General features: G+C 46.0%; 4 protein-coding genes across 6 annotated transcripts; 3 read left to right on the top strand and 1 right to left on the bottom strand.

Moving 5' to 3' along the window:
* Positions 1–2,759: 2,759 nt before the first annotated feature.
* Positions 2,760–4,321, top strand: LOC4336283 (2-alkenal reductase (NADP(+)-dependent)). Its single transcript, XM_015778159.3, has 3 exons — positions 2,760–3,096; positions 3,229–3,409; positions 3,495–4,321. Exons 1-3 carry the CDS (start codon positions 2,869–2,871, stop codon positions 4,121–4,123), a joined length of 1,038 nt encoding a protein of 345 aa, XP_015633645.1. The 5' UTR covers positions 2,760–2,868; the 3' UTR covers positions 4,124–4,321.
* Positions 4,322–6,412: 2,091 nt separating this feature from the next.
* On the top strand, positions 6,413–15,516 carry LOC4336282 (uncharacterized). Of its 3 annotated transcripts, none has more exons than XM_066310105.1 (15): positions 6,413–6,518; positions 9,547–10,182; positions 10,297–10,609; positions 10,706–10,852; positions 10,960–11,048; positions 11,128–11,220; positions 11,717–11,843; positions 12,357–12,421; positions 12,504–12,675; positions 13,303–13,503; positions 13,605–13,652; positions 13,738–13,884; positions 14,564–14,646; positions 14,918–15,033; positions 15,135–15,516. In XM_066310105.1, the coding sequence occupies exons 2-15, from the start codon at positions 9,608–9,610 to the stop codon at positions 15,218–15,220; spliced, it is 2,262 nt and encodes a 753-aa protein (XP_066166202.1). In that variant the 5' UTR covers positions 6,413–6,518; positions 9,547–9,607; the 3' UTR covers positions 15,221–15,516. The 3 variants fall into 3 exon arrangements, with proteins under 3 accessions (XP_066166202.1, XP_015637037.1, XP_015637036.1); XM_015781551.3 differs by lacking the exon at positions 6,413–6,518 and adding an exon at positions 8,389–8,656; XM_015781550.3 differs by lacking the exon at positions 6,413–6,518 and adding an exon at positions 8,389–8,742.
* Positions 15,517–16,738: 1,222 nt separating this feature from the next.
* LOC107277775 (uncharacterized) lies at positions 16,739–18,601 on the bottom strand. The gene has a single exon (XM_015781481.3). The coding sequence runs from the start codon at positions 17,998–18,000 to the stop codon at positions 17,380–17,382; it is 621 nt and encodes a 206-aa protein (XP_015636967.1). The 5' UTR covers positions 18,001–18,601; the 3' UTR covers positions 16,739–17,379.
* A 106-nt stretch (positions 18,602–18,707) lies between these two features.
* LOC4336281 (uncharacterized) lies at positions 18,708–21,077 on the top strand. The gene is made up of 5 exons (XM_015781480.3): positions 18,708–18,970; positions 19,247–19,348; positions 20,250–20,394; positions 20,482–20,528; positions 20,607–21,077. The coding sequence occupies exons 1-5, from the start codon at positions 18,875–18,877 to the stop codon at positions 20,820–20,822; spliced, it is 606 nt and encodes a 201-aa protein (XP_015636966.2). The 5' UTR covers positions 18,708–18,874; the 3' UTR covers positions 20,823–21,077.
* The last annotated feature ends 236 nt before the right edge of the window (positions 21,078–21,313 follow it).

Here is a 21,313-nt window from a genome sequence, read left to right as displayed (position 1 = left end):
AGTCACAATCGGTACTCGGTCGTCAGCCGTGTCCCGTTGCATCCGCCAGCGAGGACACCGTGCGCAACCGCGCACGTGTGGGAGAATGCAAAGTTGGCCTGGCTGGCGCGCGCACAACGGGACGCCTGCAGTGACGTATACATCTCCATGAGATTCACGATGGAAAAAAGCTACTTCATGTCTTTTGTTGTATGAACTCTCATGCTTTTTAATGAAAGCTGGGCGTCAGCCTTTCTCTTAAAAAAAAAGCTACTTCATCCGTCCCCACATATAAACATTTTCTTTCATAGTTTTAAGGAAAAAGTACGAATTACCCCCCTAAACAATCGCGGTCGTTCGAGTTACCCCATCAACTCTAATACCAGTTATTTTTAACCCTAAACTTTACAAACCGGATGAATTACCCCCCTATGTCGATCCAGGGCAGTTTTGATCCTACGTGGATGCATACATGGCACTCCAGTCAGCAAAACAAATAAAAAAGATATGGGACCCGCTTGTCAGCTAAAAACAAATAAAACATGGTGGGACCCACCTCTCTCTTTCCCCTTTCCCTTCCTCTCAATCTCTCTCTCAGATGTCGCCGGGAGCGGCAACTAGGTGGCCGGCGATGGGCGAGGCGGGCGGCAGGCATGGCGGAGAGCGGGCGATGGGCGCGGCGGGGGCGGGTGTGGCAGGAGCGCGGCGTCGCGGCGGAGGGAGTCGCACTCGAGGCGGAGGGCGTCCTGGCTGGAGCGGAGGGCGGTGTCGGTGGCCGCGTCCACGACGGCGACGCACGAGATGGAGCTGCACAGGAGGGCTGCGGCCGCCGCTCATCCCTTTCCCCTCTCCTTCTCTTCCGATTCCCTATCCTTTCCAGTGCAGCGACGGTGGTTGGGCTGAGAAGGCGGCGACGGCGGTCCGGGCGAAGAAGGCGGCGGCGGCGGCGGCGGTGGTTCGGGCAGCTGTATGTACATGAGGCAGGCAGGCAGGCAGCAAGTAAGGTGTTGATGAGAGAGAAGAAGAAGAGCATATCATGCAACTAGGAGTAGGTAAGATGGGCAGCCGGCTGCTCCTCGTCTTTGTAGTAGTTGCATGTGATGAAGACGCTGCCGTTGAAGCACTCGGCGCGGGGCGCAGCCGATCTTGGTGAAGTTGAGCCTAACTATGAAGACGAAGTGGCCGCACTTGTGGAAGTCGACACCGGCAGTGCAGTTGCCGGTGTCCTTGTCGTACAAGTGCTCCTCGTACAAGTGCCGCTTGGGCAATCTCTGCCTCCGCCGCCGGACTCCCAGGCAACTGAGGCAAGCTCCGCCTCCGCCGCCGGCCACGCGGGCGATCTCCGCCTCCGCAGCCGGACTTCCGGACGAGCTCCGCCTCCGCCGCCGGTCGTCCGAGAGTGTGCGCCTCCTCCGCTACCAGCCGTCCGAGCGCGTGTGCGAGACAGAGAGAGAGAGAAGAGGGGATTGGGTTGATGAAGGGTTATGACAGGTGGGCCCCAACGGTTACTTTTTTTCTGACTGGATTGCCACGTTGGCGCCACGTGTACAAGTTGAAGTCAAAACCGGTCAAAAACAATGAGGGGGTTATATGTTCGGTATGAATAGTTGAGGGTATAATATGTCTGGTTTTGTGGTTTTGGGGGGGGGGGGGGTAATTCATACTGTCGCAATTGTTCAGGGGGATAATTCGTACTTCTTCCTAGTTTTAAACATTTTTAAACTTTGACTTTTAATAACAAAAAATAAAAAAAACAATGATATAAAATTGATGTTACTCGATTTATCATTAAACAAACTATTATAATACAATACAATTCTTTTTACTTAGAACATCTTATATTTATAGATATTGTTAGTCAAGGTATCATCTTAAAAAAAAACTATGTTGAAGTTTAAAAATACTTAGACTCTGTTTGGTTCATGGGACTAATCCATTAGTCTCTCCATTTCCGTCCCTCTTAGTTCCTAAGAATCCAAATAGGAGTGACTAAAAAGGACTAAAAGTGCATATTGGGACTAAAATCCATTAGTCTCTCTTGGAGGTACTTACCGGAACTAAAGTGACAACCTCTCTCTCCCTCGATACACGTGCCTTTGAGTACCTTTTAGTCCCTGGATCCAAACAGTATGGACTAAAGTTTTTACTCAGGGACTAATTTTAGTCTTAGGACTAAGGCTGTGTTTGGGAACCCTCCCTCCCAGCACGCAAAACAAAGCAGCGTTTAGCGCGTGATTAATTAAGTTTTAGCTTTTTTTTTTCAAAAATGGATTAATATGATTTTTCAAGCAACTTTCGTATAGAAATTTTTTACAAAAAACACACCGTTTAACAGTTTAAAAAACGTGCGCGTATAAAACAAGAAATAGGAGTTAGGAACATGTCCCACAGAACGCAGCCTAAATGATCGAAACAGGATCTTATACTTGAGACCGAGGAAGTACAGATAATATCCCAATCCCAATCCAACAATTTGCTGCAGCGAAAATAGACCCAACAGGCCAACATGCCCCCGTAAATTAAGCCACGTTCTAGAGGCGCATAACGTCAAGCCGTCAACCGTCAACGTGCTACACGTACGGTGTCGTCACACACATGGAAAGCTGGAGTAACCAAAGTCGAGACTCGACTCCCGATCGTCCACTGGACGGGCGGGCCCAGCAACGTCTCATACGCGTTTAGGCGAACCAGGTACACACGTACGATGTGGACGTGTTCACAAAACGAATCCCTTTTCGTGGTCCCCTATATAACGCGGGGGCAGTGCCACCCCAAGTCCCAACCCAATCCTCACATCGCAGAGCAATCTCGAAGAGCAAACGACCCGCACCACCGGCCACAGACGGAGAGTTCGAGAGCAGGGAAATCTGAAATTTGGAGAGACCAAAGATGGCAGCGACGAACAAGAAGATCGTGCTGAGGAACCACGTGACGGGGTTCCCCAAGGAGTCCGACATGGAGCTCGTCGCCGCGACGGGCGCCGCGCCGTCCAGGGTGCCCGAGGGCACGGACGGCGCCGTCCTCGTGAAGAACCTGTACCTGTCCTGCGACCCCTACATGCGCGGCCGCATGTCCAGCCATGACGGCTCTTACGTCGACGCTTTCGTCGTCGGCGAGGTATGCTGCTCTCTGAATTTTGATCTTCAGTTTGATTTAACTCTGTAATTAAACGCGTACTTTTTTCATGGGGAAAAGTTTGTTAATTTCTTGTTCTGATGATGCTCGTGATGTGTACTGTGGTGTGGACAGGCTATCACCGGCTATGGCGTCGGGAAGGTGGTGGACTCGAGCCACCCGGGGTTCAAAGCCGGCGACCTCGTGTGGGGAATGACGGGATGGGAGGAGTACAGCCTCATCAAGGATCCCAGCAGGGCCCTCTTCGCCATCCGCCATCCCGACCTGCCGCTCTCCTACTACACCGGCCTCCTCGGTACGAATTGAACCATGCATGCCGCGATTGATTAGCAGATCAGCATCCATGGCCGACGATTAATTAATTTCATAATCTGTTTCAGGCATGGCGGGCTTCACGGCGTACGTCGGGTTCCACGAGATATGCGCGCCAAGGGAAGGCGAGAGGGTGTACGTCTCCGCCGCGTCGGGCGCCGTGGGGCAGCTGGTGGGACAGTTCGCCAAGCTCATGGGCTGCTACGTCGTCGGGAGCGCCGGCTCCGACGACAAGGTGAGGCTGCTCAGGGAGAAGTTCGGCTTCGACGACGCCTTCAACTACAAGAAGGAGAGTGACCTGAGCGCGGCCCTGAAGCGGTGCTTCCCGGAAGGGATCGACATCTACTTCGAAAACGTGGGCGGCGCGATGCTGGACGCCGTGCTGCTCAACATGCGGGTGCGCGGCCGCGTCGCGGCCTGCGGGATGATCTCGCAGTACAACCTGGAGCACCCCGACCCCGTCCACAACCTGACGGCCATCGTCACGAAGCGGCTCCGGATCGAAGGGTTCATCGTGTCCGACCACTACGCCAGGTACAGGGAGTACGAGGAGAAGGCCGCGCGGTATGTGAAGGAGGGGAAGATCGCGTACGTGGAGGACGTCGCCGAAGGGCTGGAGAACGCGCCGGCCGCGCTCATCGGGCTCTTCTCCGGCCGCAACGTCGGCAAGCAGGTGGTCGTCGTCGCCAGGGAGTAACCGCGAGATGTGTAGTTAAACGTGTAGCGGTATGGTTACACTTCACTAGTGCTGTGCATTGTCCTGATGGCTGATGCTGTGTTTAGATGTGTCAAGCTTAGCTGAATGCGTTGGATTTTGTATCTTGAACATCAATAACGGTGTATTTTAACAAGTGTTTAGTTGTTTTGAATACACAGTAAGACAAGATTAAAGTGATTTGGCTCTATTGCTCACAAGAACGCCAGGTCGGTCCCCGCAAAAAAAAAAAAAAAGAACGCCAGGTCGGTCTCTGATGTTCAAGATACAAAATCGCAAGGTTACATCGTCTGCATGTCGTTGATCCCAGCGTCCCGTGACAAATCATTTTGTCGACAGCAGCCAAATCATGCAAATTAGAGCAGGTGCTATAAGCCAGCTACAAACATATTTTAAGCAGATAAATGAGGGCTATAGATTGGTAGCCAGCTGTAGCACGGATTCTAAGACACAGTGTGTATATGACAGGTGGGACTAGATATTAATAGTGTAGTATGTAGCTATTGTATAAATGAGCTATTAGATTGGTTATAGATGAATTGGAGCTAATAGTTGGCTATACTATTAAACTTGCTCTTAGAGCAAGTATAATAGTTAGCTATAAGCCTATTATAAGCTTATGTGGAGGAGAGATGTAACAAAAAGTTAAGGGTGTTGGCTCTTATACAAGAGCTAGCTTAACACAAGCTCTAAGACAAATACAATTAATGTATAAGTGAGAGATAGATGAGAAGAAAATTGTAGCCAACCTTATAGCTAATTTATTATATGTGTTGGCTTTAAAATTGGCTAATAGTAGGAAGTGAGCTCTATTATTATCCTTACTCTTAAAGGACCTTCATTGATCCCATCCCGTGCCAAATCATTTTTGTCACAACAGCCAAATCATGCCGAGGATAGATCGAGGATAAGACGCAATTGAGTCCAAAGGATAGCGACTTACAGGTCGATTTGAATCACGCAAAAGTCCTGGTTTGGATGGCCTATGAAAATTATTAATCCACTGCAGTGCGCATTTTACAAATAGTTACTCACAAATATTCAGTGTGTCGTGGCTAATTTTTTATAAAGGCAAATCTCAAAGTGAAAAGGGTGCTTTTCATTAGAAAGAAGAGAGTTGGGCCTATTTATCGCGAAAAAAAATTAGGACCAAAAACCTTACCACAACCCAGTTGGTTAAAACCCATATAGAGCACCCAACCTGATAACTGGGTCGATGTCACTACAACTTAGGATAAACTGAAACCTGAGACAAGTCCTAAATTCTTATGAAGGGCCTCAGCCTTGATGACCGACCTCACAAAGACGGCAAGTACCAAACGAGGAGTATGACCTTCTAAGCAACATCTCCAAGGAAAATAATGGCAATGGCGCTATCATCGCTTGTTTGGAAAAACCAGAACTAGGTTCTCATTTGAAGGAAGATAGAAACACCACGATAACGTCTCCATTCTCCAAGAAGGAAAACCGGTTCCCACAATCGTTGGCTTCGTTGATACCAGCTAGAGGTAGGGAAAGGCTTCGCCTAAAGCTTTCCATACTCTGCCAACACCACAAGGAATTGGCCCACTAGTGACGAACGCTAGTGATGAAACCTTACTTCCTCACTAATAAGTGGTTTTACAGTGACAAACTATCTTGTTGTCACTATTTTCATGTACAACTAGTGGGAAACTATTTTCCATCACTATTTCACCTATAACTAGTGAGAAAATATTTTGTCATCACAAAACACATCGTCAGTGACATCTCAATTGTGATAAGTCATAGTGTTGCCACTATTTTATTAAAAAAATGTGATAACCTGGTAGCTAACCACTAATTATACCAACAGTGACGAGTGAACTGTGATGATTTAATCTTCTCTCACTACTACTGTGCTCAATCCGTGATAAAATGTTAAGTCATCAAAAAACCTAAAAACAGTGACGGGTTGATCGTGATGAATTGGCATATTATCATTTTTTAATTTTTAATTAGTGATGCCATATTTTATCATCGCTAAAATTATTATTAGTGATGAGATGGTTATCACAAAAAATGATTACAATTTACAAGGCAATTAAAATAAAGAAAAAAATAGCAGTAGATAAGGCTTGGCAAGTTTCGAACACACGACCACCAGGATGTATAGGTAAGGTTGTTGACCAACTGGCCAAGATAAATCATCTAAATGAGGTTCTCTTAATCTTTTATAGTACTTGTGTGAACTAGGAGGTCAACAGCCCGGTTGTCCTCCACTAAGCTCTAAGCCACCACCCCTGCAGTGCTGTGGTAGTATGTGTTGGGAGCTGGAGAACGGCCAGTGAGCTCGGCCCCATGACCGGGAGTGCTGCAAGGAGTGTAGCGAGCTCGACTTGCAGCAGCGCGAGAATGGGTAAGTCCCATTTGTTCTTTCATCGAGATCTCTATGTTCCTCTTGGCTGACGGCAACTATCCCATTGGTGGGAAAATGGGGAATAGTTACGCTGAGTTTGTTGATGGGAAAATGGGAAATAGTAGTGCTAGTTTGTTGATCTCAGATGCATATGTTCCTTGTCCTCTTTGTCTCAAATTTCCTCTCTGATTAGCAGGCAGTGAACCCGAACGGTCCAGTTGCTTGAGGAGCAATGGCTACTTCGATCTGAGCATCCCTTATAGATCTGCAATTTTTGTTTTTGGATCGCACATGCCCATCCAATGGCTAGTTCAACTTAATTTTTATACTAAACTTTGTACTAATTTTCTTTAGTGCAAGTCAATTTGGCATATCTGAATTGTTTATGAGCCATCACACATATACAAAATTATCGACTAGTGCAAAATCTGGTGATGGCTGATGAGCTCTAGCTCCTCCATAAAAAATACCACATGTATATTGCTTACATATGGTACGAGGGTACTGAGCAAAAGAGTTTAGATATGTAATAAGAATTAATCAACTATTTTAGTAAGTCTAAATTTGCATAAACCTGAAAAAAATTGTATATTAACTATCATATGTATCTTCATCACTTTCTGTGTTATTGTCATCATCTGTATCCATATACTCAGCGCCGTCACTTTCAGAATCTTCTTCATCTTTATCAGAATCTTCCTCTTCTTCATTATTTTGTTCTTCAGAATGCGTTATCGGATCTGCTTCGACAGTTTCACTCTCAACTCCATTTCTGTCCAAAACCATGACAATATCATCATCGATTCTACTTTCATTCAGTGCCACTGTGATATCTTAGTTCTCTTGGCATGCTTTAGAAGTAGACTTTTTTGTTAACGATGGATCATTTTCTTCTTCCTCTGTAGGAGGAAAGTCATACAGATCACGTGGCTTTGTCTTTACCACGACAAGCCATTTAGGATCTCAAGTATCTTTGACATAATATATGAGTGCAACCACGACAACTACATATGAGCAACCAGAACGAAAAGGAGAAGAGCGTTATTGTTACCAAGCTCGTCGTCGTCGCACCCCGTGCAATAGCTCTAACCTGCTCAATTTGCTCTTTCAGCAATCAGGAGATGTTCAAATATGACTTTACCTGAACTCGCCAATCGAGGACGTGGGTCTTGCCTTATCAGGGATGAAGGGTACTTTTATGCCCCGATAACTACGTTAGCCGTGCGGTTACCGTGATGAAAAGTGAAAATATCAAATGAAATTTATCAATAATATGAAATTATATATATATATATATATATATATTGATTAAAATTTATAAAACTATTGATCAAATTATCACAGAACTACAGATTTATAGTGATGTATCACAAAAATAGATATTTAGCACTAAATTTATCACAAAACTACATATTTAAGGTGGAGTATCGCAAAACTACAGATTTAATAACAAAGTTATCATAAAACTACATATTTTAGAGTTTAAATTCTTAGCACTAGTGTTATGTTTGAGTTATACACGTGCAAGTTTTGTGATTAAATTATCACTAAACCTATAGTTTTGTGATAATTTTATTACTAATTCTATAGTTTTACGATACTCCACCTTAAATCTGTAGTTCTGTGAGAAATTTTGTTGTTAAATTTGTAGTTTTGTGATGATTTGATCAAAGTATATATAGTTTTGTGAAATTTACTCATATTTTTTTTAATTTGATGAAAAGGCCCGATTATCGTGCAGGTAGGGGAACCCAAACCCTGCAGTCCAGCACGAGAGCCCACTGGCCACGGTTAACATTCGGCCCAACAGCCTGAACCCACCACCGATCCCCGATCTCTCCATATGCCACCACTCAGCTCCTGATTCCCCGAATTATACCGTCCAGTTGCTCTCCTCCCCAAATCGGCAACGTCTCCAGCAGTTGGTGACTTGGTTCGTTCCGCACACTCCACTCCACCCCACCCGCTGCCTCTGCCTCCGCCTCCTTCCTTCCTTCCTGCAAAACCGCGAGCGCCCCGCGGCTCTCTGCTCCCCCACTCCTCCCGCGGAGCCCCTCGCCCCGCCGGATCCCACGCACGCACGACGCGGCTCGACGCGACGGGTTCCACCGTGCGGCCGATCCGCCGCCAGAGCCCCGGTGAGCGCGCACGTCCCCTCCCCCCCAGTCTCCCTTCTCCGCTTGGCGGCTGGTTGACCGCTGCTGCGCCATCGTCCCTTCTCGAGGTGCGCCGCCCTTCGTGCTCCGGTGGTAAACCTCCCTGTTGTTTCCGTTTGGCTCCTGTCCTGGCTGGTGATTTTGGCGGCGCGGATCGCCCGCCGCAGGAGAGCTCGTGGGCGGCGCGCGAGTGCGCCTCCGGGGCGAATGGCATTTTGGATGGTTTTGATTGGGGTTTGATTTGTTCGGTGGCGGCGTCCTATATCAGATGCGATTAGTCCTTCGGCCTTATCAAATATCTGAAATCCATCCACATATGACATGGCTTTAGATGGTTTGGATTGGGTGGGCAACTACTGGGCACATTGACATCATACCAAATATACTGTTAATCAGCTGGCTCTAGTGACATAAAACAAACACGTACCTGCCAAATAATTATAGCTCGGTTTTATTTTCCCTTTTTCTTATGATGCTTTAGTTATTGTATAAACTTGGTGTTCTAGATGTATAGTCACCTGGCAACCATGGAACTGTTGAAACTCCTTCACAGGCTAGTGTTTCTGCGAGCACTGCTTTCTAGATTCATTTTGTAAAGTTCTTTGGAGATGTTGATTCATGCGAGGACTTCTATGTATGTGGAATATGCATTTACTGGTTGAAGTATGGCTAGTGATTTAGCAGCACTTAGACAATGCTGACTGTCAGACATAAAAATAGAAGGAGTTTTGGAATTAGTACTGCTGTTTGTGAAATATTATGACACTATGCTTTTAGGTTGATGAAAAATTTGTTACATTTCATTCTTGTCGCACTTAAATGTGTTATTCAGATGCATCAATGCCCATAACTATAGGTTTCTTGTATTTCAGGGTTCTACCCGGAAAGGCATAACCCTGACATTCTCTTGAGAAAAGGAAGAAGCAACCAAAAATGGCCTCGAGGGCGATCATTAGGAGAAGGAAGTATGCTCTGGAGCATACTAATATCCCTGTTTTATTACGACATTCATCTATTTCTACTTTTGGGCAAGAAAAGTTTGGATGTGAAATTGAGCAAAGCACTGCATCTCAAAACTCAAGAGAATCAAACCATGAGAAGGCACAATACATCTTAAGGAAACAAGGACTTTTGGGCCTTAGTATCCTGTGTCACCCAACTCGTGGTGCTTCACTTGCTTCTTATGAATCTAAACCACAGACTTTTGGTTTCCCCTTGGGAGCCAGGTATTTCCTACAGTCAGTACGCCCAACATCAAGCACTGCTGGGCAGCCTAAAGTTGGTATTCTGGACGAGCGGAGCGAGAACCAGAACCAGAATCAGGGGAAAAAGGAGGCATCCCCAGAAGAGTGTGATCAGGCGGTGGAAGGCTTAAGCACTGCAAAAGCTAAAGCTAAAGCTAAGCTGGTGCAGGAAGTACAAAAGTCTGACCAGTCAATCATACATAAATTTTGGGCAATACTTCTAGGTATTGGACCTGCTCTGCGTGCTGTTGCTTCAATGAGCAGGTCTCAGTTCCCTTCAGTATATTGAAGTATATTTGCAATTGCTGTCTTGCCCCTTTCCATGGATTATACATTCATATCCAATGTTTTGATTTATATTTATCTTGTGAATCGAAGGGCTGACTGGGCTGCAAAATTGAAGCATTGGAAGGATGAGTTTGTTTCTACACTGCAGCATTATTGGTTGGGAACTAAGCTGCTGTGGGCAGATGTTAGGATTTCATCTAGATTGTTAGTGAAACTTGCTGGTGGAAAGAGCCTAACAAGAAGAGAGAGGCAACAGCTTACACGCACAACAGCTGATTTGTTTAGGCTTGTACCTTTTGCTGTGTTCATCATTGTTCCCTTCATGGAATTTTTACTACCAGTCTTCCTCAAGATGTTCCCTAACATGTTGCCATCGACTTTCCAGGACAAGATGAAGGAAGAGGTACTGACCAAGACATGTTATGATATCTTGCCACTGTATTTGCTAAATACAAACAGATTGACTCAGGTCAACATTTTTTTTTTTTGATACGTGCAGGAGGCATTGAAAAGGAAATTGAAAGCAAGGATGGAATATGCAAGATTTTTACAAGATACTGCAAAAGAAATGGCAAAGGAAGTGCAGACGTCACGTAGTGGAGAAATGAAACAGACAGCTGAAGATCTGGATGAATTTTTGAACAAGGTTTTGGGTTCATACATGTTTTGTTTGTTACCTCAAGTTGAATACATAGATCATTAAGTGTTTGTTTTATTGATTTCCTAGTAATCTATTCTTAACTTTGTAACTAGGTTAGGAAAGGTGGACATGTCTCAAATGAAGAAATTTTGAGCTTTGCAAAGCTGTTTAATGATGAACTGACTTTGGATAACATGAACAGGTTGATGTTTCTTGAACATCTAGCTTAGCCCTAGCCCTTGGTTTTCACATCTTTCTGATCAGTCCTTTTTTGCCTGCAGAGCACGGTTGGTAAATATGTGTAAATATATGGGGATCCAACCTTTTGGTACAGACCACTACCTGACATTCATGCTTCGGAAGAAATTGCAAGAGTATGCCCACCGGTTGCTTTCTGATGTAGATGCTGTGTGCAGATATAGATGTCAGATAGTTAGATGATGAGAAAAAAATACATGGTGGATGATGTAGAATGATCCTTTTACAAATCTCCAATTCAACTTGAGTGCTAATTAATCTTCAACATTGTATACGTTTTTGTTTTTGACACATCTAATACTGTTTTGACCATTTTACATCTTAGAAGATCGACAGGCAATTGAAAATTTTCCAGAAAGACAAATAGAGATTTAACTTTTGAGCGGTTTTGTAGTTCTCACTGCATCATCTGAAATTGAGAACAATGTGTCCAGAGTAAAATCTTCTCTAGTGTACGGTTGTAAAATAATGGCGCCATGATGAATCACAGAGGAACAGTTAATGTTACACCAAAATCGATCCTCTTTCAAGTTTGAAAACAGCGTCATGTTCTTATGCAAACATTTTTTTGGGTAGTTAACCGTAGTAACTCTTTTATATCTTTATTTGCAGAATTAAGAATGATGATAAGATGATCCAGGCTGAGGGCGTGGAGTCTCTTTCTGAGGAGGAGCTTCGACAAGCATGTCGAGAACGTGGCCATCTTGGTTTGTTGTCAACAGAGGAGATGCAAAATCAGGTTTGTTTGCCTTGAAATTGTTGGTGGGACATCTGCATTGATGAGTAGGTAATGGTAGTAAATACAGCACATCAGATCCCTGTTGTTGGATGCTTTTAATATACTTTTATTGTATTTCCAGTTTAAAATAGTTCCGGTATATTCCCTGTGATTTTTTCGTTTTTACTTATGACTAACCCAGTTATCTATTGCACTTTTTTTATAACCATATATTCTAAGTGTGTTAGTAGAACTGGTACTGTTACTCTATTGAAAGAGAAAAGGTCAATTGGGCACCATGCTTTGTGCTTCTTTGTCCAATGCTTTGTTTGCTAAATTGTGTCAATGCATATTGACACAGCAATTAAAAACTTCCTAGAACTGTTGTAGAAGATGATTTTAGTTCTCTGTAGTGATTTAAGGCACATTTCTTTGCAGGAACTGTATCAGTATTTCAGCTATGTTAAATTAATATCAAATTATCTAAAAATGTTTCAGTTATGTAAGAATTAAACATTTAATTTTAATGTTCAGCTCAGAGACTGGTTGGATTTGTCACTTAATCATTCTGTGCCATCATCTCTTCTAATACTATCAAGGTAATTCTGGATTTTTGGTGATAGTTGCCCTTGGGTTCAGTTCATCTATTCAAGTTCTCAGTTGTGTTTGAAATACTTCCAGAGCTTTTACCATGTCTGGGAAAATGAAGCCCGAGGAGGCTGTTGTAGCAACATTATCTTCTCTTCCAGATGAAGTTGTAGATACTGTTGGGACAGTTCTTCCTTCAGAAGATTCTGTGTCCGACAGGAAGCGGAAATTGGAATTCCTGGAAATGCAGGAAGAACTTATCAAGGTACTGAAATTTTGATTTGATTAAATTCCATATCTCATTTAATGTATCTGCCACTGGGTATGCCTACCTGACACAATATGTCCTTATTGGCTGTATCACCAAGTCCCCAGCTGCAATGAAGTATCTACCTTACTCCTAGTTTGAAAGTACTTCTGAAGTTAGATATGAATAGAAGTTCAGGGTGACGACCCATAGCTTGTCAACAATTTGTTGTTTTGATTTGATGGTTTTACTTTGAAATACAGAAAAATGATAACTGATGCGCTAGCGTCTCACAATTAGATGCATTGGAACTTGAAATTATGGGCAATGCCATCCTGTAGAAAAAGCATGAGATAAAAATGATGAGACTCCATCTTGCATAAATCCTTGGTTATATTGTTTAGCAATGCAGTACAGTTTGAATCTTGATGTGATTAGCTACCAATTTGTGGCTTTCAATATTCCTTGGTTGCCCAAGCCCAATTAATGTGTAAATATGTAATTCACCCGTGTAATTGTAGTTATAATTAGGTTTTGATGATTTGGTGGATTCTACAAGTTCTCTCAGTTCCTCTATTTGATAATCCAACTATGTTGTCAATTATCCGTTGTTGTTAATGCTTCTACATATTGAATGATATTCAGGAAGAGGAGAAAAGGCAAGAGAAAGAAGACAAGGCAAAACTTGAGGTACCAAAGGCAACTGAAGAAGATGTGGCTTTGAAAGAAATGACTGAGCCTACTGCTAGGGAAGAAAAGGAACTAAAGAAAGCAAAAGTTGAGCATGACAGGAAGGAGCAGCTTTGTGATATCAGCCAAGCATTGGCCGTGCTTGCATCTGCTTCTGTATGATCCTAGCATTAAGCTATATTCCTTGCTTTTCTAGAGTAAGCTACATTAAACCATTAATATTCTGTTTCACCTTTTTTTTCCATCTTCTACTGCAGTCTGTTGCCAAGGAACGTCAAGAGTTTCTGAATCTTGTCAATAAAGAGGTATGAGTTGAAGTTGCAGTTAATATTATGTGCTTTCAGTTTGCATATGATAATATTGGATGGTCTCCACTCTTGTGGAACACAGATAGAACTATATAACACCATGCTGGAAAAGGAGGGTACAAAAGGTGAAGAAGAAGCTAGGAGAGCATACAAGGCTGCAAGAGAGGAATCAGACCATGCTGCAGAGATAGCTGCAGGAGAAAAGGTCTCTTCAGCATTAATAGAGAGGGTAAGGAATTCTTTTCTGCATTTAAACCACTACTTGATCTGCCTCTTTTAAAATTACTTTGAAACATCCCTAAACTCAAGATAATCGTGTGATAGTAATTACAAATAGATAACTAACTGCTGGGAAGGTGGGAAGGTGTGAAAGTAGAGGAACTGATTGCTGGCACACAAAGCACTCAGCTATGAAAACTTGTGTTGGTTGAGAATAATGCCCACACCCACAGGCAAAAGGCAATTTGTGATCAATTATTCAGTCTCTAGTTAGTTTCACTACTATCTTAGGATCTTAGAAGATTCTCAAATAAAATATACAAATGCCAGTAATCGCTTTTTGTACTCCAGCTTGATACTAACCTGGATTCAACTAGGTCATCACTAATCAGCGGTTCACTCATGAATTATGAGCTCTAATTCTGGTGTTGCTTTATGTCTGTGTCTCAACTGGCTTCTAGCTTCTTTCTCTATGAATGGTGGTTACAGCCTGCACTTGGCCAATTGCATGCCTTTGTTCTGCATTTACTAATTTAAGGATTTTCCTTGATGGACGTAAATTCTCTATTGTTCTGTTGAATTTGTTTCTGTGTGGAATGTGTAATACAGACATTAGATGTGTTGTTTTCTTGTCTTGATCTTTAGTAAATAGCAACTATTTGTTGACGTACTGTTTCGCTGCATTTCAGGTTGATGCAATGCTTCAGAAATTAGAGAAAGAGATTGATGATGTTGATGCACGAATAGGCAACCGCTGGCAGCTGCTTGATAGGTAAATGCTACCTGCATGTGCGTAAATTGTCATGAATCACTTAATCTTAAGGTAGGCTGGGAGGTTGCCTGGTTAGGACTTACAACATGCTAACCCTATGGTGCATACCTGAGCTCTACAAAACTTCAATTAAGATGGCTAAAGCATAATAATTGATCACTAGATCATTGAGGGATAATGGTCTCAATACACGTTGTGGGTAACTAACCAAGGACTGGACCTTCCGTTTGTTGGATTTGCCTTGCTCATGAATAACATGATCTCATTGCAGTGACCGTGATGGCAAAGTTACCCCTGACGAGGTAGCAGCTGCAGCAAATTATCTCAAAGACACTATAGGGAAGGAAGGCGTCCAAGAGCTTATTAGCAATCTTTCTAAAGACAAAGGTTCCACTCAGCTTCTCTACCTACTGCGCTGAAAGATAAATGTCCATGTTCATCATTGTGCATTCTAAGCCTTTTTCTGGTTCTCTTTCTATGCCTAACAGATGGAAAGATCCTCGTTGAAGACATTGTGAAGCTGGCATCACAAACGGGAGAAAGCAACGAACAAGAAGAAACCCCACGGCAATAGGTAGATAAACAGTCGCTTCCGTGGCTGTTGAAGTTACCAGCCCACTCTTTTCCGCCGGTAAGCGCATGGCAGTGCCATGTGTAACAAAAATGGCAGGACGGTCATTTTTTTTGTTCCGACTGACTGCCGTGGAGAGAGTTAGCGTATAGTTAGGCATCAGGTTTCTATAGGTGAATGGCAACTGAAATTCCAACCTGTTGTGGGTTGCCATTGAAATGGACATGCTGAACGGCCAGATGGGACAATAATTCATGCCCAATCCAAATAATCTGAATAAATATATAGATATTGAATAAGTGTTTTGTCTCATTCTATTTGGACAAGTATATGTCTCGATCCCTCCTCTGAGAAGAATTGCACAAATTCCTCGAGAAAGATTAAATGCAAGCCTGGTGCTTGCGTTACAACTTACAAGTGTCCAATATTTGGGGTCTATGAAATCTCTGTACAAAAATCAGTACCGCTCTTTGGATGTCATATGAGGAAAGGACAGAAATTTTGGAGGAAAACAACATTCGGAGATAAACAAGGACCGAGAGATCATCTTTGAGCTTCGTAGAGGAGAAACTGGACAAGATATTAATGATTGTTTGCTCCCTTTTTTTCTGTTTGAAGCTAGCAAAGAGGATATTGCTACAGTAATTGGAGAACAACTGCTACTTCGTTCCAAAGTTTTTTTTTACTGTACTTCATTCCAAAGTTAATACGAGATATGATATATCATAACACTACGAATCTAGATATATGTATGTTTAAATTAATATCTACATGGCATTTGACAGAAAAACACCTCACAAATCATGCGAATTCTGGACCATTGGATCGCTTTAAGATTCGTGCTGGCATATCTAACCCTAACCCCTCTCCCTCCCCCTCGTCATTCCAGGCCGCCGCCGCCTTCTCTTGCGCGTGCGCTGCCTCCGCCGCCGCCCGCCGTGCCGCCGCTCGGACTCGCCGGCTGGCCGGAAGGGGTCAACGGCGCCGGCGAGCCCCCCTCCTCCCCTCCCCTCCCCCCGGCCGGCCTCCTCCCCTACCCCCTCTTCCTCCCTTCCCAACGGACGGCGCGAGTTCCCCCGCCCCGCCGTCTTCCCCGTCTCCGGCGGCTCCCCGCCGCCGGATCCGCCACCACTACCCGCCACCTCCTAACCACGAACCGCCGGATCCGCCGTTTGCCCCCGCCGCCGACACCGGCCCACTGCCCTCCTCCATCCCCGCGGCTTCGGCGCCTCGCCGCCTGCCCTTGTCCACCGCCCACCGCCGGGCCGCCACCTCCCACCGCCATCCCTCTAAGCCCGGCGATCCCCCACTCTTCCCCCTCCCCCCACCCCCCTCCCACCCCCATCCTAACCCGGGACCCTAAACCCTAACTCCATTGCTTTCGTCGGGGTCGCCGGAGTTGGAGAAGGTGTCGCCGGAGCCGGAGGAGAAGAGCTAAGGTCGCTGGAGCACGACTGATAAATAGCCATTCCGTTAAATTAATAGTATTATGATATATTATATTTCGTACTATATATTAACTTATTTTAAATCATATACATTACCCAAATTGATATAATCCGGATATAGGGAAAAGTACACCGAAGGTCCCTCAATTTGTCATCGAGTTACAAAATCGTTCCCCAACCGTAAAACATATATGACATCCCTCAACTTACAAAACCGTTCACTTTAGATCCTTGTGTGGTTTTAACCCCAGTTTTATCCGACGTGACGGCTGAGTCAGCGTGGGACCACGTTGGCCCCACATGTCAGGTTATCCACGTCACCCCCTTTCTCTCTTCCCCTCTTCTCTCCCTTCCTCCCCTCTCTCTCTCTCTCACCTCTCTACGCAGGGGACAGGCTAGCCAGCGGGCGGGGAGGAGGGCGTCGGCGGCCGGCGACGGACGATGCGACGGCGGGGACGGCGGCAACGACGTCGTCCGCGGCCGGCCGCGGCGGCGTCGCCTCCGCCTGCGTCGGGAGCGGCAGCGGCCGCGAGCGCGCAGCGGGCGGGCGGGCGGCGGCGGGCGAGCCAGCCGCCGAATCTTCTCCTCTCCCTCCTCGCCCCGCCGACCTCCTCCCGACTCGCCGGCCTCCTCCCTTCTCCAGCGTCGCCGCCGCCGCGTCGCCCATCGCCGGCCCGCGGGGAGGCTTGGGTGCGGCGGCGACGGCTTCGGGTCCTACGGCATGCCGGCGAGTCCATGACCACGCCGACAGTGCAGAACGCGGTGGCGAAGAAGCCCATGACCAGCTGCATCTCTATCACCAGCGCATACGTGACGGCGCGGCCGCCGGCGGCGGCGTGCTTGTATGCGGCAACGTCTAGCAGTTGGCTTGGCGGCGGCGGGCGAGCGGTGGCGGGGCCCCTTCCTCAGGTGAAGTAGGCGTCGGCGCGGTCGGGTGGTCTCCCAGACGAGGCCCGCGTAGAGCGCGAGGGCGTCGCCGTCGCCGGGGTTGGCGACGATGGCGCGCTCCCAGTACTCCTGCGCCCTCGCCGCGTCTCCCTCCACCTCCTTGAGGAACCTCGCGTAGTTGCCGAGCAGCAGCGGGTTCGCCGGGTCGGCTTGGATCATCCGCCGGTAGTACGCATTGGCGTCGCGGCGGCCGTCGCCGCCGCCGTTGCACACCTTCCTCCCGCCGCCTCCTCCCCCGACGCCCTCCTCGACGACCGCCACGGACGCCGCGTCGCCCTCCCTCCCCCTTCTCATATCTGCGTCAAGCCCGGTGCTCATCAGAAACCGCCGCAGCGGCACGGCCGCCCCGTCCGACTGCTCGGGGCCCCTCCCGTCGGTACTATCCATGCCGTCGCCGCTCCTCCGCCGTCACCGGCCACTGACGCCCTACTCCACGGCTCCACGCCTGCGGCCTCTACTCCGCCAGCCTCCTCCCCACCCGGTGCGGCGGCCTGCTCCCGCGTCGCCTGTCGCCAGCCGCCGCACCTTCCCCTCTCCCTGCTTGCCCCGTCGACCTCGTCCCGACCCACCGGTCAGCCTGTGAGAGGAGAAAATTGAGAGAGAGAGAGAGAGGAGGAAGTGAAAGGAGGGAAAAGAGATGATGACGTGGAGTGAAAAGGAGGGGAAAGACATGTGGGCTACGTGGGTCCCACGCTGACTTAGCCGTCACGTAGGCTAAAACCGGGTCAAAACCGTCTAAAGATCTTTTATGACTGGTTTTGATTAAGTTAAGGGACGCGAGATATCTGGTTTTGTGGTTTGAGGATGATTTTGTATCTCGATGACAAATTGAGGGACCTTGGGTGTACTTTTTCCTCCGGATATAATTCCCCTTGCTTTTGCTCCAAATCACCAAATGCGGCCCGAACACTTTGGGCTGTTTGGCTGGGTAGCCCAAAGCTTATTCAGGCATCCATCTAGACACCCAAGGTCAATGCTAACCGTCCATCCCACATCGGACGGCAGCGCGCGGCTTTCCGCACGGCTGCAGTGGAGCCGTTTCCCCCATCGCATCGCATCCCCCTCCTCCGCCCCCACCTCTCCTTATCACCATCGCAATTCGCCGGCCATTACTCTCTCCACTTCCCCTCCTCTTCCTCCGCTCCCCAATCTGGTCTCGCCCTTCGCCGCGCGAGAGGAGAGAGAGAGAGAGAGAGCTCGCTCGCGCGCGCGAAGAATCGACGAGGAGGAGGAGGAGGAAGGGGAGAGGGGGAGAGGCGCCATGGGGAAGAACCAGGCGTACAAGGCGATGCAGCGGGCGCGGCTGGGCTCCTCGTCCGGCGCCCCGGGCGCCACCGACTCCCCCGAAGACGGCATGGTCGGTCCCCTTCCTTAGGCCTCACTTCACCTCACCTCCCTCCCTCGCAGATCTTTGGTCTCGTCTTCTTCCTCCTCCCCTAGATTTCCCCAAGGCCCCCCCATACTTGTATATCGATCGCTCGTTACCTATTGAGATCTGTGATTAGGTGTAGGCTGCATCACCATGGAAATCTTGCTGCTAGGAGGGTAGTATTAGTTGTAGCTGGAGAAGATTTGAAAGAAAGAAAGAAAGAAAGAATAATCATGGGGCTTTTACTAACGAGGGCCGTCGCAGACGGACGGTTCATTTCATTCTCCAGAGTGGCATGCGGCGCGGTTGGCCAGCCTGAACAAGACGCACACCGTCACGTGGGAGGAGTTCAAGAAGAAGCAGAAGGTACACAAGTCCATCGCTTTGCTCGGTTTACTACTGTTAGCTTTGATCAGCTGGTTTATATTCTCTAGTTCTCCTTTTGTGTGCGCAAACCCGCGGACCATGGTAGTGCAAGATGTCCTCTTGTTGCTCCTACCATGTTGTAGTGTTGGTGATACTGATTGTTCATTTTCTGTGTGTTGATGCGCTGTATGATGGTCTGATGCAGGATGGTCGTTAGATAATGAAAGATATGATTAGTTGTTCTCTCCCAGATAACACTCTTAATGTGATGAGTAAATTTCATTGTATCCTTGTATGTATCTGCTAGTTGAATTTGGAACGCCGATTTTACCTTTCCTAGCACATGTAGCAGCGAATAAATTTCTGAATTGTATAATATTGGAAGATTTATCAACCTGAACCTCTGTAGCTCATTCAAGAAGCTTATTCTTGCCCCCCGTCAATGCATTAACAAAGTGCATAGACTTTGTAGTTGTGGTTTACTGTTACAAACTTGAGCTAACATTTGGAGCAGAAGAGTTGGAGCACATGGTGTTACATGATCAGTTTTGTACTCATAAACCATCTCTAGGGAGCTTTCATATTTCCGTCTTATACTTGATTTGGTTCCTCGGCTAATGATATCAAATTGCATCTCTTTTATGTTTATTGGCCGTCAGGTGGTTATGGATGGCGCTTGCACTAATTCCGAAAGTCCAACCTATACCTTTCTGACATTGCTCAGGAATCAGGATTATTTTTTACAAATGAATTGTGGTTTTCTGCATGAACCCCCACAATGTTGCAGCACATAATCCTAAGCCTTCTTGTACTTATGCAGAGATTGATTTGTGACTACAGCTGTTTATTATCAATACTTGTACAGTAGCTCATGCTGCTCTTTGGCTCTTTGCCCTAATAGGAAGACGAGTTAAAGAGGGGTGAAATGGAAGCTGACAAAGATAAAATGATGAGAGAATATAGGGCTCAACTGGATGCTGAAAGGGCACAAAAGCTAGCTCTTGGAAGAAACCACTCAAGGTCAAAGTCATCATCTTCTAAGAAAGGTGACCGTGTAATTAGCAGTTCAGTCGCCAGTTTCTTACATATGTTGTATTTCTCAAGTGTTTCTGCTGAATAAATTTTAAATACAGAGAAGAAGGATAAAGATGCAAAGAAACGGAGTAAAAAGAGGAGAAAGGTATACCCTTAACTTTAGGATATTTCGAAGTCAACTACAATAGATGAACTGATGAAATAAAACCGCTACAAATTCCAGCATAGAAGTTCATCAGAGTCAAGTTCCAGTTCATCGTCGGAATCATCAAGCAGTGATGATGAGGATAGGGATTCGAGAAAGTCCAGGTCACGGTCCAGATCGAAGAGGACAAAAAAGGATAAGAAGTACAGGTCAAGATCCAAGCACAGGGGCAGTGATAGTGAGGAGGAAGGACCTGTGCGGCTCTCTAAATTCTTTGGGAACCCAAAGAAATAGATGAATACCGGGAGGCCTGCAGCCAGAAGACCTCGTCGCATAATCTCTCTTGAGCTATGAATTGATGGTTGTAGACTGTATCATTAAGCTCTAATTACTGTGTTAAGGTGGGAAAAAACCGATTACTGTATTACATCTCAAGAATGTTAAATCAATTTGACGGTGCGGCATTTGAATATGAATTCATTGTAACATAGTAGTACGTGACAAGGGAGATATGCTGGCACTTAATAGCATCAAAAGTTTTTATTTGCATCGATTCATTTTGAATTAAAATACCGTTTGAATTGTCTCTGTTTCCTCTCTGAAGGCGCTAATGTCCCGATATTGCAGCAGTACAGGCTATTAGTGAGAAAAGGGAAGAGTTCTACCTTTGCTTGATTTGAATTTCGAATCTCGGCTCACTGCCTAACCTAAACACGATTCACATATGTTCCATTGGTTTTGCAGTAACAACTGGTTAAATATGTCAAAATAAATGTCAGACAAAA

The sequence above is a fragment of the Oryza sativa genome, chromosome 4 (assembly GCF_034140825.1).
Source record: "Oryza sativa Japonica Group chromosome 4, ASM3414082v1".
NCBI lineage: Eukaryota > Viridiplantae > Streptophyta > Magnoliopsida > Poales > Poaceae > Oryza > Oryza sativa.
This window is presented reverse-complemented; position numbering and strand designations above follow the sequence as displayed.

What these genes read in the sequence shown, in the direction of transcription:
- LOC4336283 (XM_015778159.3), top strand. Translation starts at nt 2,869, where the DNA reads ATGGCAGCGACGAACAAGAAGATCGTGCTGAGGAACCACGTGACGGGG. An exon ending in ACGCTTTCGTCGTCGGCGAG is followed by an intron (nt 3,097 to 3,228) that starts GTATGCTGCTCT and finishes TGGTGTGGACAG; the next exon opens with GCTATCACCGGCTATGGCGT. An exon ending in CTACTACACCGGCCTCCTCG is followed by an intron (nt 3,410 to 3,494) that starts GTACGAATTGAA and finishes AATCTGTTTCAG; the next exon opens with GCATGGCGGGCTTCACGGCG.
- LOC4336282 (XM_066310105.1), top strand. Translation starts at nt 9,608, where the DNA reads ATGGCCTCGAGGGCGATCATTAGGAGAAGGAAGTATGCTCTGGAGCAT. An exon ending in GCTGTTGCTTCAATGAGCAG is followed by an intron (nt 10,183 to 10,296) that starts GTCTCAGTTCCC and finishes TGTGAATCGAAG; the next exon opens with GGCTGACTGGGCTGCAAAAT. An exon ending in CTTCAGCATTAATAGAGAGG is followed by an intron (nt 13,885 to 14,563) that starts GTAAGGAATTCT and finishes GCTGCATTTCAG; the next exon opens with GTTGATGCAATGCTTCAGAA.
- LOC107277775 (XM_015781481.3), bottom strand. Translation starts at nt 18,000, where the DNA reads ATGGATAGTACCGACGGGAGGGGCCCCGAGCAGTCGGACGGGGCGGCC.
- LOC4336281 (XM_015781480.3), top strand. Translation starts at nt 18,875, where the DNA reads ATGGGGAAGAACCAGGCGTACAAGGCGATGCAGCGGGCGCGGCTGGGC. An exon ending in GTCATCATCTTCTAAGAAAG is followed by an intron (nt 20,395 to 20,481) that starts GTGACCGTGTAA and finishes TTTTAAATACAG; the next exon opens with AGAAGAAGGATAAAGATGCA. An exon ending in GGAGTAAAAAGAGGAGAAAG is followed by an intron (nt 20,529 to 20,606) that starts GTATACCCTTAA and finishes TACAAATTCCAG; the next exon opens with CATAGAAGTTCATCAGAGTC.